Source organism: Schistocerca americana, chromosome 7 (assembly GCF_021461395.2).
Source record: "Schistocerca americana isolate TAMUIC-IGC-003095 chromosome 7, iqSchAmer2.1, whole genome shotgun sequence".
Classification (NCBI taxonomy): Eukaryota; Metazoa; Arthropoda; class Insecta; order Orthoptera; family Acrididae; genus Schistocerca; species Schistocerca americana.
The window spans coordinates 620,785,310-620,797,446 of NC_060125.1; the positions used below are offsets into that span (position 1 = coordinate 620,785,310).

General features: G+C 39.9%; 1 protein-coding gene and 1 non-coding gene across 2 annotated transcripts in view; both read left to right on the top strand.

Annotated features, from left to right (window-relative positions):
- The window catches only part of LOC124623151 (cholinesterase 1-like), a 267,903-nt gene extending 257,009 nt beyond the window's left edge, over positions 1-10,894 (top strand). Inside the window, exons 6-7 of the mRNA XM_047148941.1 lie at positions 2,759-3,105; positions 8,297-10,894. Coding sequence (XP_047004897.1) covers positions 2,759-3,105; positions 8,297-8,675 — 726 coding nt within the window. The 3' untranslated portion in view covers positions 8,676-10,894. The remainder of the gene's footprint in view (positions 1-2,758; positions 3,106-8,296) is intronic.
- Positions 2,146-2,218, top strand: Trnat-agu. The gene has a single exon. It is a non-coding gene; the product is annotated as a tRNA-Thr (tRNA).
- Positions 10,895-12,137: the final 1,243 nt, after the last annotated feature.

The following is a 12,137-nucleotide window of genomic DNA, read 5'->3' on the forward strand; positions in this document are numbered from 1 at the left end:
TCCCTGTATTTTATCTATGTTACCTTCAGAATTTCGAAGAGTGTATGTCAATCAACACTGTCAAAAGCTTTTTGCAAATCTATAAATACTCTAAACATGGGTTTTGCTTTCTTTGCTTTCTTCTAAGATAAGCCATAGAGTCAGTACTACCTCAAGTGGTCCTCAATTTCTATGAAACACAAATTGATCTTCCCAAAGGTCAGCTTCACAGTATTAAAATACTTATTCAAGACACAAAGGAATTAAAGATGTTAGCTGCCAGGTGGCATTGATTTATATCAATGGGGCAAGCTGAAAATTTGTGTCAGACCAGGATTCGAACCCAGGTCACCTGCTTACTAGGCAGATATGCTGACCACTACCCCATATAGACACAGTGGTCATCATAGCCACATGGACTACCCTGGCATGCCTGCTGTCAGATTGAAATTCTCAAATCAGATACTACTGATGTAGTGCCCCTGCTCATTGGCCTCATTACCCATGGCATCTTGCTAATTACCGTAAGAGTTTGAACTTGATGTGCATCCGCACTGATAGGATCATTGGTCACCGTCACCATTTCGATCCTGCAGCCACCACGAATGAAGACACAAAGGAATTAAAGACAGTAGCTGCCAGTGGGCATTGATTTCCAGGATTATTCTAAGTGATGGACTCTTTTTCAAAACTTTGTATTTATTCAAATACAAATCCAAAATGGACAACCTTTATACCAATGAAAAGAGGAAGTTTTGAATTTTTTTTTTCATAATGTTTGATATCAATTTAATAAATTTCATAATTTGTAGTTAATAGTTTTTAATAAATAGTTAATACTTATAAATACAATAAATGCTATAAGTGTTAATGTGGCCCCTGTTGGCTGCACAGCAAACATCAACATGGTAGCCAGATTTGTCCCACACACACGAATGTGTATCTGCTGTTACCGAGTGCACGGCAGCAGTGATCCGGTTCCGCAGATCATTCAGAGTGGTTGGTAGAAGTGGCATGTAAACAGCTTATAGTCACAGGGTGCGAGATCAGGAGATCTTGGTGGCCAGTAGTGCAGAGCCAGATCCTCGAGTCCCCTGTGATCGATCTAGCCCTGAGGAAGGGAGTCATTCAAAAAGCCTCATATGTTCACAGTGCCAATGGGGCAGAGCTCCATCCTGTTGGAAAATGAAGTCCTGGGAATCTTCCATAACATGTTGTTCCAACATGTCCAGGTACGTGATTTCTGTTACAGTTCTTTTACAAAGAAAAATGATCCATAAGCCTTTGTACGGGATATGGCACAAAACATGTTGATCTTCAGTGAGTCTCTTTCGTGTTGCAATGGTGAATGTGGATTTTTCATGCCCCATATGCAATCATTATGTCTGTTGAATTTTCCACTACGGTGCTAAAAATTACACGCTGTAGATGCATCATCCTCCATCTTGGCCAGCACATATCCACAAATTGCGAGACACTTCTCTTTGTCATTGGGGTTGAGAGCCTGGACAAGTTGTAATCGGTAGGGCCTGTACAGCAAATGCCATCTCAAAACTTTCCATACAGTTCATTGGCGTATTTCAAATTCTCAACTGGCTCTATGGGTAAACTTACTGGGACTGTGCACAAAACTTTCTAGAATCTGTCAGACATCATCCTCTAACACACACGGTTAGCCTGTGCTTTTCCATTTGCACACACTCCCAGTCTGCTTAAACCAGTGGCTAATGGTTTTGGAAGTTGGTGGTCGAATACTGAATTTGGTATGAAATAACCCAGTGCACTGCAATTTGCGACTCACTTTTCACAAACTCAAAAATGCAGAAAACCTTGTGCTCCACAGTTGCCATCTCACTCACAACTGACAGTGAAATCGAATAATGGACCTATTGCCACGTGAACTCTACCAGCCGCTTCTGAAACCATCACTGCCTGCCGCCACCTGCCAAAAACTTCAAAACTTCCTATTTTCGTTGGTATAATGCTAGTTCATTTTGAATTGGTACTTAAATACATACTAATTGTTGAAAAAGGGTCCATCATTTAGAAAAACCCTGTATATCAGTGGGATAAATTGTAACTACATCAGTAGTGTGTGATATAAGTTGAGAATATGGGTCCGACAGGAAGCATGTTGGGGTAGTCAATGCGGTTGTGGTGACCACTGTCTGGATGGTGTAGTGGTCAGCACATCTGCCTAGTAAGTAGGAGACACAGGTTTGAATCCTGATCCAGCACAAATTTGCAACTCGCCCCATTGATATAAATCAATGCCCACTGGCGGCTCTTGTCTTTAATTCATTTTCATCTTGATGCATAGTGGCATGCTGGATAAAAATGGCGTCTGTTCTTTTGGACATCATGTTGAGTACCTTAATGATATTAATTCTTTTTGTTTTATATTTTCTTCAATTCATTAAATTGTAAATTTTATAGTAAAAATCAGTCTTTACTACTGCAGTGTACAATTTAAACCAAAAATTCCTGTAAAATTTCTGGGTTAGTTGTCAGTAAATTCCCAAAGTAGAGCCTGCACCACATGTTCAGCCTATTGTAGATAGGGGAATGGCCAATTACTTAATTCAGTTACTTTTTTCTGATATTTTGCATCATGGCTGGTACTTCGTACCCTCACTTTCACCGTTCAGTACTTTGCTAAGCCAACATTCCATCCAGTGCAAACACTACACCCAATGATGTTGCTTTTCAATGCACTCCAGTGATATCCAGCTGAATAGGCCTATAATGAGTTGTTTTGACAGAGACATTTGCTGCACAGATCCGCGACCAGTCGGTGGTGGACGCAGCAGTGCACGAGTACCGGCCGTGGGGGCAGGCTGGGGGTGGCGGCTTCCGGGAGGCAGCGCTGCGCTTCTGCGGGCTGCTGTACGGGCGAGGCCGTGCCGAGCAACTGTCTCGTGCGCTTGCCAAGCGTGGTGCCACCGTCTGGCGCTTCGAGATGGCGGTGCGGCCTGCACGATCCCCGCATCCCACCTTCATGGGTGCCGTGCCTGGTGACGAGCTACCGGCGCTCTTCCCGGCCGATGATGGCGATGACAAATCTGATGAGGAGCACCACTTGGCCGACGAGATGCTGCGCATGTGGGCCAACTTCGTCAAGACTGGGTGAGAACATGAGACCAGCTTCACTCTGCGTGGGGGCCACATCTACTTAACATGACCTATTTTCTCCAAATTTGTGGTATATGCAGGACTTGGTTAGAAATGAAAATGACAGAAGTGGGAGTCCAGATGGCAAAGTATTTTGAAAAAATAGTATTTTTGGCACAGGCAAGGCATGAACCATTTCTCTTACCATAGTTTCCAGGCACTAGTTGACGCAACAGAAAGAGCGCAGAATGGTAACTGGAAGGTCATGAGTTTGAGTGTCTATGTGGAAACATTTTTTATGTTGAATTTCTATGTTACTAACACTGCAAATTAAATGGAAATAATACTCAAATATTTATAAAAATTTTCATAAGACATGAAAAGAAAAGGCAGAGCTTCATTTTGGACAGAGCATTCAAAAAAAGCTGTGGATAAGTACGTGATAAAATACAGGTACGTCATCACTACTTCACAAAATCAGGGAAACTTTCAACAATCTTACACAATTTTTTACTTTACTAATGTGCTGCCAAACTGTGCAATGAGAGAGAAGTTTCTATGAATATAAACAAGATCTGTTTTCTGTAGAAACATTAAAGACTCCAGGTAATTGTGAAAATATGGTGTTTGTAATGTGTGCAAGATGCCAAGAAAATTACTGCATCCTCTGATTTTTTTGTGACGAATATCACCCCAGCATAATTAAGTGTAAAGTAATAAAAGTATGTAACTTTATGTATGAAGTTCTCATGTGTACCTTCCAGGAAATTTACTTGCAATCCCAAATATTCTGTTGCCTTTCCTCTTTGTGCCATTTATGAAAATACTAGTGAACCCAGCAATGCTTCTCAATTGCTCAATATGTATGGCTATCGGATGTGTGTCCTAACCTCCTCCTCTCTCCTCTCTATACCTCCCTTTGCCCATATCCTCCTCCTCCCCCATCTCTGTCCATTCCCGTCCTCCCACTCACTGTACGTCTCTTACCGCACACTCTCTCTATCCATCTCCTCCTCTCTCATTGCTCTGTCCATAACCTCCTTCCCTTTCTTTACATCTATTTCCTCCCAGTGACCGAGAAATTCTTATTCGATATGCCTCCGAACGCTCTGTATACTCTTCGTCAGTCTCATTGACTCGACATTCATGTAGCTGGCTTGCACTGCTTGTATGCTCATCAATATTTCGATGTCTCACTGATGGCATTTTTTCCCAAAGAAATAAACCACAAATTGAAATCAATTAAATATTTGCAACACACCAAATACCATGAACTGACATCAATACAATCTTTGCAACACACCAGAGATCACCACCAATACCACACTGAAATATTGCTTTCAATTGTATTCTTTTCACAAAAATCAAGATTCAATGCAGAATTTGCCACTGTTATGAAAACAGCAGGACTGTCAAATTGACTATCGCATTTCTTTCTTTGAGATTTTCATACAAGAAGACCATCCAAATCTCTGACTTTTTCAGTGGATTTTCCAAAAATTTTTTTTCATACCAACCTTGTCCTGACAATTACGAACAAAAAAATAAATAAATAAAATAAAAAAAAATTGTCTAAATTGGTCAAGCCATTCTCCAGTGCTGAACTTTCATACATGGGGCAACTGACATTTTTTTATATAGATTAACAAACAATTTATTGTGCTTTATTTCACTTTATTTGCAGTGTAGCATAAAAACTGAAAAAAAACCTTATGCATAGGGACTTGACCCAATAATCTTTGGATTACCATCACAAACACTTTCCACTGCACCAACTGCTGCCAGGAACCTATGGTAATATAAATCCAAATTGTGCCAAAAATGCTATTTCTTTCTAAATGCTTGGCCATCTGAAGCTCTCACTTTTCTCACTTTCATTTCTGACCAAGCTCTGTGTGTACCATTAATTTGGAAAAATTGAAGAGCAGTGGGCACAGTCCTTTTGTAGGGCACTTGGCATGTTGTCTGATGGGGCTACCAGAATTGATACAAACTGAAGGTACTCAACCAGCACTTACAGCTTTCCCTCATTGCTAACCTAACCTGGTATTGTTAGCAGACAGCACGAAGTTTAACATTTCATCTGCATTTTTATACAAAAGCAGACATAAAATTGTAGCAGATGTAAAAAGATGTAAAACTGTGCCCTTCACAAAAAAAGTGGTATCCTGTGACTAACAATATGAGTGTGTTCTGTGTTTGGGAATATCAGTCCAGTCACCACAGGCTGTCTTGTGACTTTGGTTGATTCTGGTTGGACCATCAGCCACCTTGCTAAGTGTCCTCTTGAAGTACATAATTAGTAGAACATGATGAAATCTACTCTGTTTACTTTGTGCCATATAACTGAGCCCTCATCCATGTTGTTGTTGTGATATTCAGTCCAGAGATTGGTTTGATGCAGCTCTCCAGGCTACTCTATCCTATGCAAGCTTCTTCATCTCCCAGTACCTACTGCAACCTACATCCTTCTGAATCTGTTTAGTGTATTCATCTCTTGGTCTACCTCATCCATAATTCCCAAATCCACAATTCCTTTGGACATACTGCATGTGATGAGATCTACTTTCTTTACTTTCTGACATATAACTGAACCCCCATCCACAGATTCTCAAATCCACAACTCCTGTGGATATACTACAGGATTCAGGTTGAATAAGATTTTATGTGGGTGCAAGGAGTGCGGGAAATGAGCTCTCATACCGAAGCACAACACCCACAAAACCATAGGTAGTGTGGCATTAAAAGGGGAACAAGCTGCACTATCACCACACCATGTTCATGCTGTACAAATGTTTACTGGTTTGGCATGGCACAACACAAGAATTGCTTCATAATGGCTACAGAGCACACAGGTACTGTATTGTTAGATGACCAATGTTTAAATAGGCTGGACACAGATCACCTGTGGGCTGATGTCAGTTGACTTCTACCATTTCCAGCTGGAACATAACTAGGGATGTCTCATTCAGGATGTTGAGAAGAAATTATGTATGCTGCAGTCAAAATATGCTTCTCATTGGTGTTGCCATCACACTATTACTGAGTCACTCTGTGGCATCTGAAGTGGTACTCTACTTCAGCTGTCAAACCAAGCACCTGTAGGCCTGTCACTCCCCTCTGCTGACTTTCAACTGAGAAAGCTGTTTTCAAATGCAGTGGAGTATCTTGTACAAAATGACCTCCTCCATGCCAATCAGAATGGATTCTGAAAATATTGATCATGTGAAACCCAACTCTCACTTTTCTCACATGACATCCTGAAAGTTACAGCACGGAGTAGCAGTATATGATTTCTGAAAACAGGATTATCAAAAGTACTGTTGTATGGGTTATCGAGTGAAATTTGTCACTAGATTGAAAATTTCTGGGTAGGAAAGCTGCAACATGTTACCTTGGATGGAGAGGTGTCGACAGATACATGTGGTGGGACTGTGGCTGTTCATGTTGTATGTTAATGACCTTGTGGACAATGTAAATAATATCTTTAATCTTTTCACAGGTGGGCAGTAATCTGTAATGAAGTTATGTCTGCAAGAAGCTACACAAACATTCAGTTGTATCTTGATAACATTTCAAAGTGGTGCAAAGACTTTAAATGTTTAGAAGTGTAAAATTACACACTTCCCAAAATGGAAGGAAAAAAAAAAAAAAATGTTGGTCTATCCAGAATGAGATTTTCACTCTGCAGGGGAGTGTGCACTGATATGAAACTTCCTGGCATATTAAAACTGTGTACCGGCTTGAGACTCGAACTTGAGACCTTTGCCTTTTGTGGGCAAGTGCTCTACCAACTGAGCTGCCCAAGCACGACTCACGACCTATCCTCACAGCTTCAGTTCTGCCAATACCTCGTTTCTTATCTTCCAAACTTCACAGAAGTGCTTGCCAGCAAAAGCCAAAGATCCTGAATTCGAGTCTCAGTCCAGCACAAAGTTTTAATCTGCCAGGAAGTTTCATATTAGCCTATGACTACAATATCAATGAATCACAATTGTAATCAGTAAACTCCTACGAATACCTGAGCATAACAATTTGTGATGACATGAAAGAGAGTGATAATGTGGGCTCAGTCACAGTGAAGCATGTGGAAGTCTTTGGTTCATTGGCAGAATACTAGGGAAATATAATGTGCCACAAAATGGAATAAATGTAATGGCCACACCCTCCTGAGGTTCCTCTTCTGTTTCTATCAGTTTTACAGCGGGTGATGCTACTCCGTGTAGCCTCAGCTGGAAGCTGCCATGGCATTTATTCCATTTTGTGATGCATTATCCAGTAGGATAGAATGAATTCTCCAGAAATATGAACTCAATATAGTCTTCTGCCCAACAGCTAAAATAGGGACACAGATTGGTAGTGTCAAACATGACCAGACTACAGGAATCCGGGGTCTATCAGATGCCCCGCCAATGTGGCAAGACGTATAGGTTAGACAGTATGTACTGTTGAATATTGTTGCTGAGGACACCAACTGTGCCTTTAAAGAATCTATTGAGATTAGGGTAAGGGAACCACTGATCAATCATGGTAGTGGCTACATTGTTAGTAATGCCTTTGAACCTGTACTTAGTCCTATTAAGAAGAGGAAGGGAATATTCCATCCTCTTAACCTAGATGAACTAAATCTCGGGGCAAGTGGAGCAACATCGGAGGTGACACAAGCACTTGTCCCAAGGTGCAAATCGAGGGCAGAACAAAGCGTCAGCAGGGAGGAGGAGGGAAGGGGGTGGGGGTGGAGGGGATATGCTGGGTATGTACAGCCAACATAGCAACAGCCTGGAAGGAGGGGCCAAGAGATAAGTGCTGTGCGAACCCCTAAGCAGTCAGCTCATCAGAATACTTATTGATGGCAGTGTCGTCACTTGCCAAAACATTGTGCCCATAAGACGCCAACATCTGACTGTTCACGTGTATTATTTTGTCACTTTTCATACGGATTCCATATCATGGTGCCATTTAATAATTTTCCAGACACAAACCATTACATGATGCAAGAAAAATATAAGTGATGCAACAAATTCTACAATTAGTCAGAGCTAAATGTTTGGATTTTCAGCTGGCCACTGAGCCACACATAAATAGTATAATGAACTACATTCCTTAGAATGATAATTTTTATGTATAAATTACAAATAACTTCACTGATTAATTAAACAGTGTGGTGAATTCAATTAATTAATAAATGCTTTGTATTATTTTTCAGGAATCCAAATCTAGATGAAGATAATTCAACCACCACACAAATTTGGCCACCATTTGTTGACAGCTCAAGACAAATGTACGTATTCACACTGAATGGTTCACGAACAAAGAACACTGAATTCTTGTCACGAGATGCTGACTTCTGGGGGACAGTCGTTCCAAGTCTGTTACGGGCCTCTCTCAAAAAAGGGTGCAGCTGCGGAAGAAAGAAGAACCAGCCGAGAATGAGTATTTGCACAACAGCTCGCTGTCCTGCCATAAGTGTCCTTATTGCCTTCACTGTCATCCTTGGGGTAGCTCTAGTCATGATTAGCTACTTTTTCCTCCAGTACATAAGGAAATCAAAGGGACTGCTTGCCAATGAACACATGCCACAGTAGTGAGAAGTCTGCCAGATAGTCCTTCTCTCTGTGTGATTTCCAGTCTGTTGCATCCATCCTCAGAGATATTGTAAGATCTGACCAATTTAATGAGAATGTTATGTCTGCAGTAGTGTGAAGAAGATTGAGACAGTGTTAGTCTGAAATATGCTACCTACATGATGGATGACTAATGCATTAGTTATATTATTATGAGTGACTTAATAACTATTACTGCAAGATGAATGTTTCATGGATAAAATGTAACAAAGTGAGATAGTGCTGCTGAAAATAAATTGTACACCATAATAAAGGCAGAAGGCAACTGCCTCATTCCATTCATTTTGTAAATGTCTCAAAATAAACTTTATTAATGAATCTTAACAGTATTTGAAGAACAAATAAAAACAAACACCATTTGAAAAGGCCCTGAAGGCCCAACAGTATAAACCAGCTGCCATGTCATCCTCAGACCTGAGGTGTCACCAGGTTCAGATACAGATGGACACGTGGCCAGCACACCACTCTCCCAGCCGTTGTCAGTTTTCGTGACCAGTGCCACTACTTCTCAGTCGTGTAGTTCCTCATTTGGCCTCACAAGGTGTGAGTGCAGCCAGCTTGTCAACAGCACTCGGCAGACCTAGACAGTGACCGTCCAAGCGCTAGACAAGCAAGACAGTGCTTAATTTCTGTGATCTGATGGGAACCAGTGTTACCACTGTGGCAAGGGCATTGACATACTATTTGAAGAAGCATAATGAAATATGAAATACTGGAGCACAGTAAACACACATGTGGAGGGAAAAAAGGAAGGAAAGAAGAAAAGAAAAATATTTTTGGAATGAATGGCTACTGACAACTGTACATTAGCGATGTACAACATGCTGTTTGTGAGCATGCTCCATATAAAGTAACAAGGATTTGGATAATTTTTCCACTGCTTGTTTCACTTACATCCCAATCTAGAGCTGCTTGCCTATTAGTTTAACATAATCCTTTCTGCCTCCACTGTCCCCCCTCCCACCCTCTGCCAGTATCAGACACTGTGCTGTTTTTCACTTGTTTCTTTGCCTTTCTCTAGTTTTCAATTACATTTCTTTTGTGTATTTTCTTTCAATTTGGCTCTCACCTTTGCCCTGCTGACATCTAGTACCTTGACTGCATGTGACAATTTAAAACTGTGTGGTGAAGCAGGATCTGAGCATGTCTCATGAACCAACTGAAAGCCTCAACTTGCCACAGACTTCTCTCCCTTCCTTTTAAATTCTGCTGAGTATCTCCCACTCTGCTGTGAGACTAGTAGCTATGAGGGTAAGGATATACTGGCAATCTTATTCACAGCATTGTGGTTGACACAAAGAATTAATTATCTTGGTCCAATCTTCATAATTATTAAACAGACTTTCCACGAGTCCCTAACAGTGTTGACTGACAAATGCTATAACAGGTTTCTAAAACGTGGCACAAGTTGCGGAAATCAAAGGTTATAAAATAGCCCTTTATGAAAATTTTATGCTCAGAAATGGATAGCAACTGAAGTTACAGAACATGGCAGTGTTCATTGGGGTCAGAAAAGTGCTGTGCATGAGGTGTCGAACTTGGTTTTCTGCCATTACTATGTGAGTCTCTGTTTGAAAATCTGTTACGACAATTACTAGCATCAATTGAAAAAGCTTTGTGGAACACAGTCATGATACATTGTTGAAAATGTGAACCACAGTCTGTTTGCCCACTATTACAATACTTAGAAATGAAGCATACTTTTAAAATCTTTTACTTTTACATGGATTTTTGCAACATACATCATTTAAACATGGGCTGTGATATTCTATTATGTTTTCATTGTAATACTGTTACATTATGTTTTCATTGTAATACTGTTATTTGTAGCCTTTAGTGCTGAGACTTATTTCAAATTCAAGCAGTTTACACACTTTGGGTAGAAATGGAAAATCAGTAATATTGCAAACATTAAAGAACTGTAAAATTCACGAAACTTGGTGTATTTAAATCCATACATAAACTATATGAGTGTGCCATTTCTTTCTGAAGAAGGCATAAAATATTTTGCATGATCATTTCACAGTGGCTGTGAGGAATCACAAAAACAATTTGTGGGATATCATTAATTTGATATGTTAAAAGTACCTGAAGGCACAGCGTGCATTTTTATATTTATGTTACTGTATGTATGTTCATATTGTACAGCATTTGTTATGAAATAAACATGGCTTCATACTAAATGTTATATTTTAATGCTGATGACCGAACATGCTCCTCAAAAGTAAAGTAAAAAGTTCAGATAAGAGTTAAGAATAATTATGAGAGGCAGTCTTGAAGTTTTAATTATAAATTTAAAAAAATAACATTATAAAATAATTTTTTTGTTTGTAGGTACTCATCTGCCATCCAGGTACATTTTGAAATGCCCATATCATAGTACCATAGCATGCCTCTACAATTGTCAAAACAAAAGGTGCAACCCACTGATAAAGTGGAGATGTGCTGCAACATTTCATTTTATGACCATTTCAAGGCAAAAGAAATGTCCAATTGCAGGAGATTTACAGTTGCTGTAGCATAAGATAATTTAACCCTAGAAGTTATCCATCACTTATCCTTGCTTCTGTTCAATATTACCGCCTTTTTTTTAAATTTTTTTTTATTTAAAAGGAAAAATGAGACTCATTACACTGTAGAAATATGTTTAAGATAGTGTTAAACATTTTATAAGTGCAATCTGCTTTTTACATTTCTTTCCAGTGTTCCTCATAATTTTTTTCTAAAACTGTGAGATTGAGCCATTGTTTATGATTCTGTGATACAATACTTTTCTTCTATGAACTGTTCCTAACTGCTTGGTATACAGCATATTTATTTTAACTGAATACATTGAAATATCTTAAACTAAACATTGGCTCAGAAAAAGTTATAATTTTAGTTTGTTCGTATCAGAGGGGGACATCCAACGATACCACACTCGACCCACTACCTAACCCCGTGCATGGGTGGTGGGAGCAAATTTGAAATCATCAATGGGAACCCCCATTTTTTACTGCAGAGTATGATTTTACAGCAAAATCTACATAAGTTTTGTGTGAAGCATTTTCTTTGTTATGCCACAGATGGCACTATAATCGGAGGAATAGTAATGGGTGCACAATAGCCATTTATGATGTGCTACTCAATGGTCATCGAATATCCAATGGCAAGGGAGACCTCACCTCCATGCTGTGAGGATACGACAGGCCAGTATTTCATAGCTTCTAATTGGAAATCCCATTTGCAATGTTGTATACCTCTGACATATCGAACAGGGGACTACTCGTGCGCCACCATGGCTGCGTAATGACCTACGACGTATCATAACAGGCAGTACACTGCAACCAGAGCTCACATAACATGTAGACATAGAACAGACAGTAGCCTGACACATTACAATACTTGCACAGCGTTTATTGCCTGCTCACCTACCTGTCATTT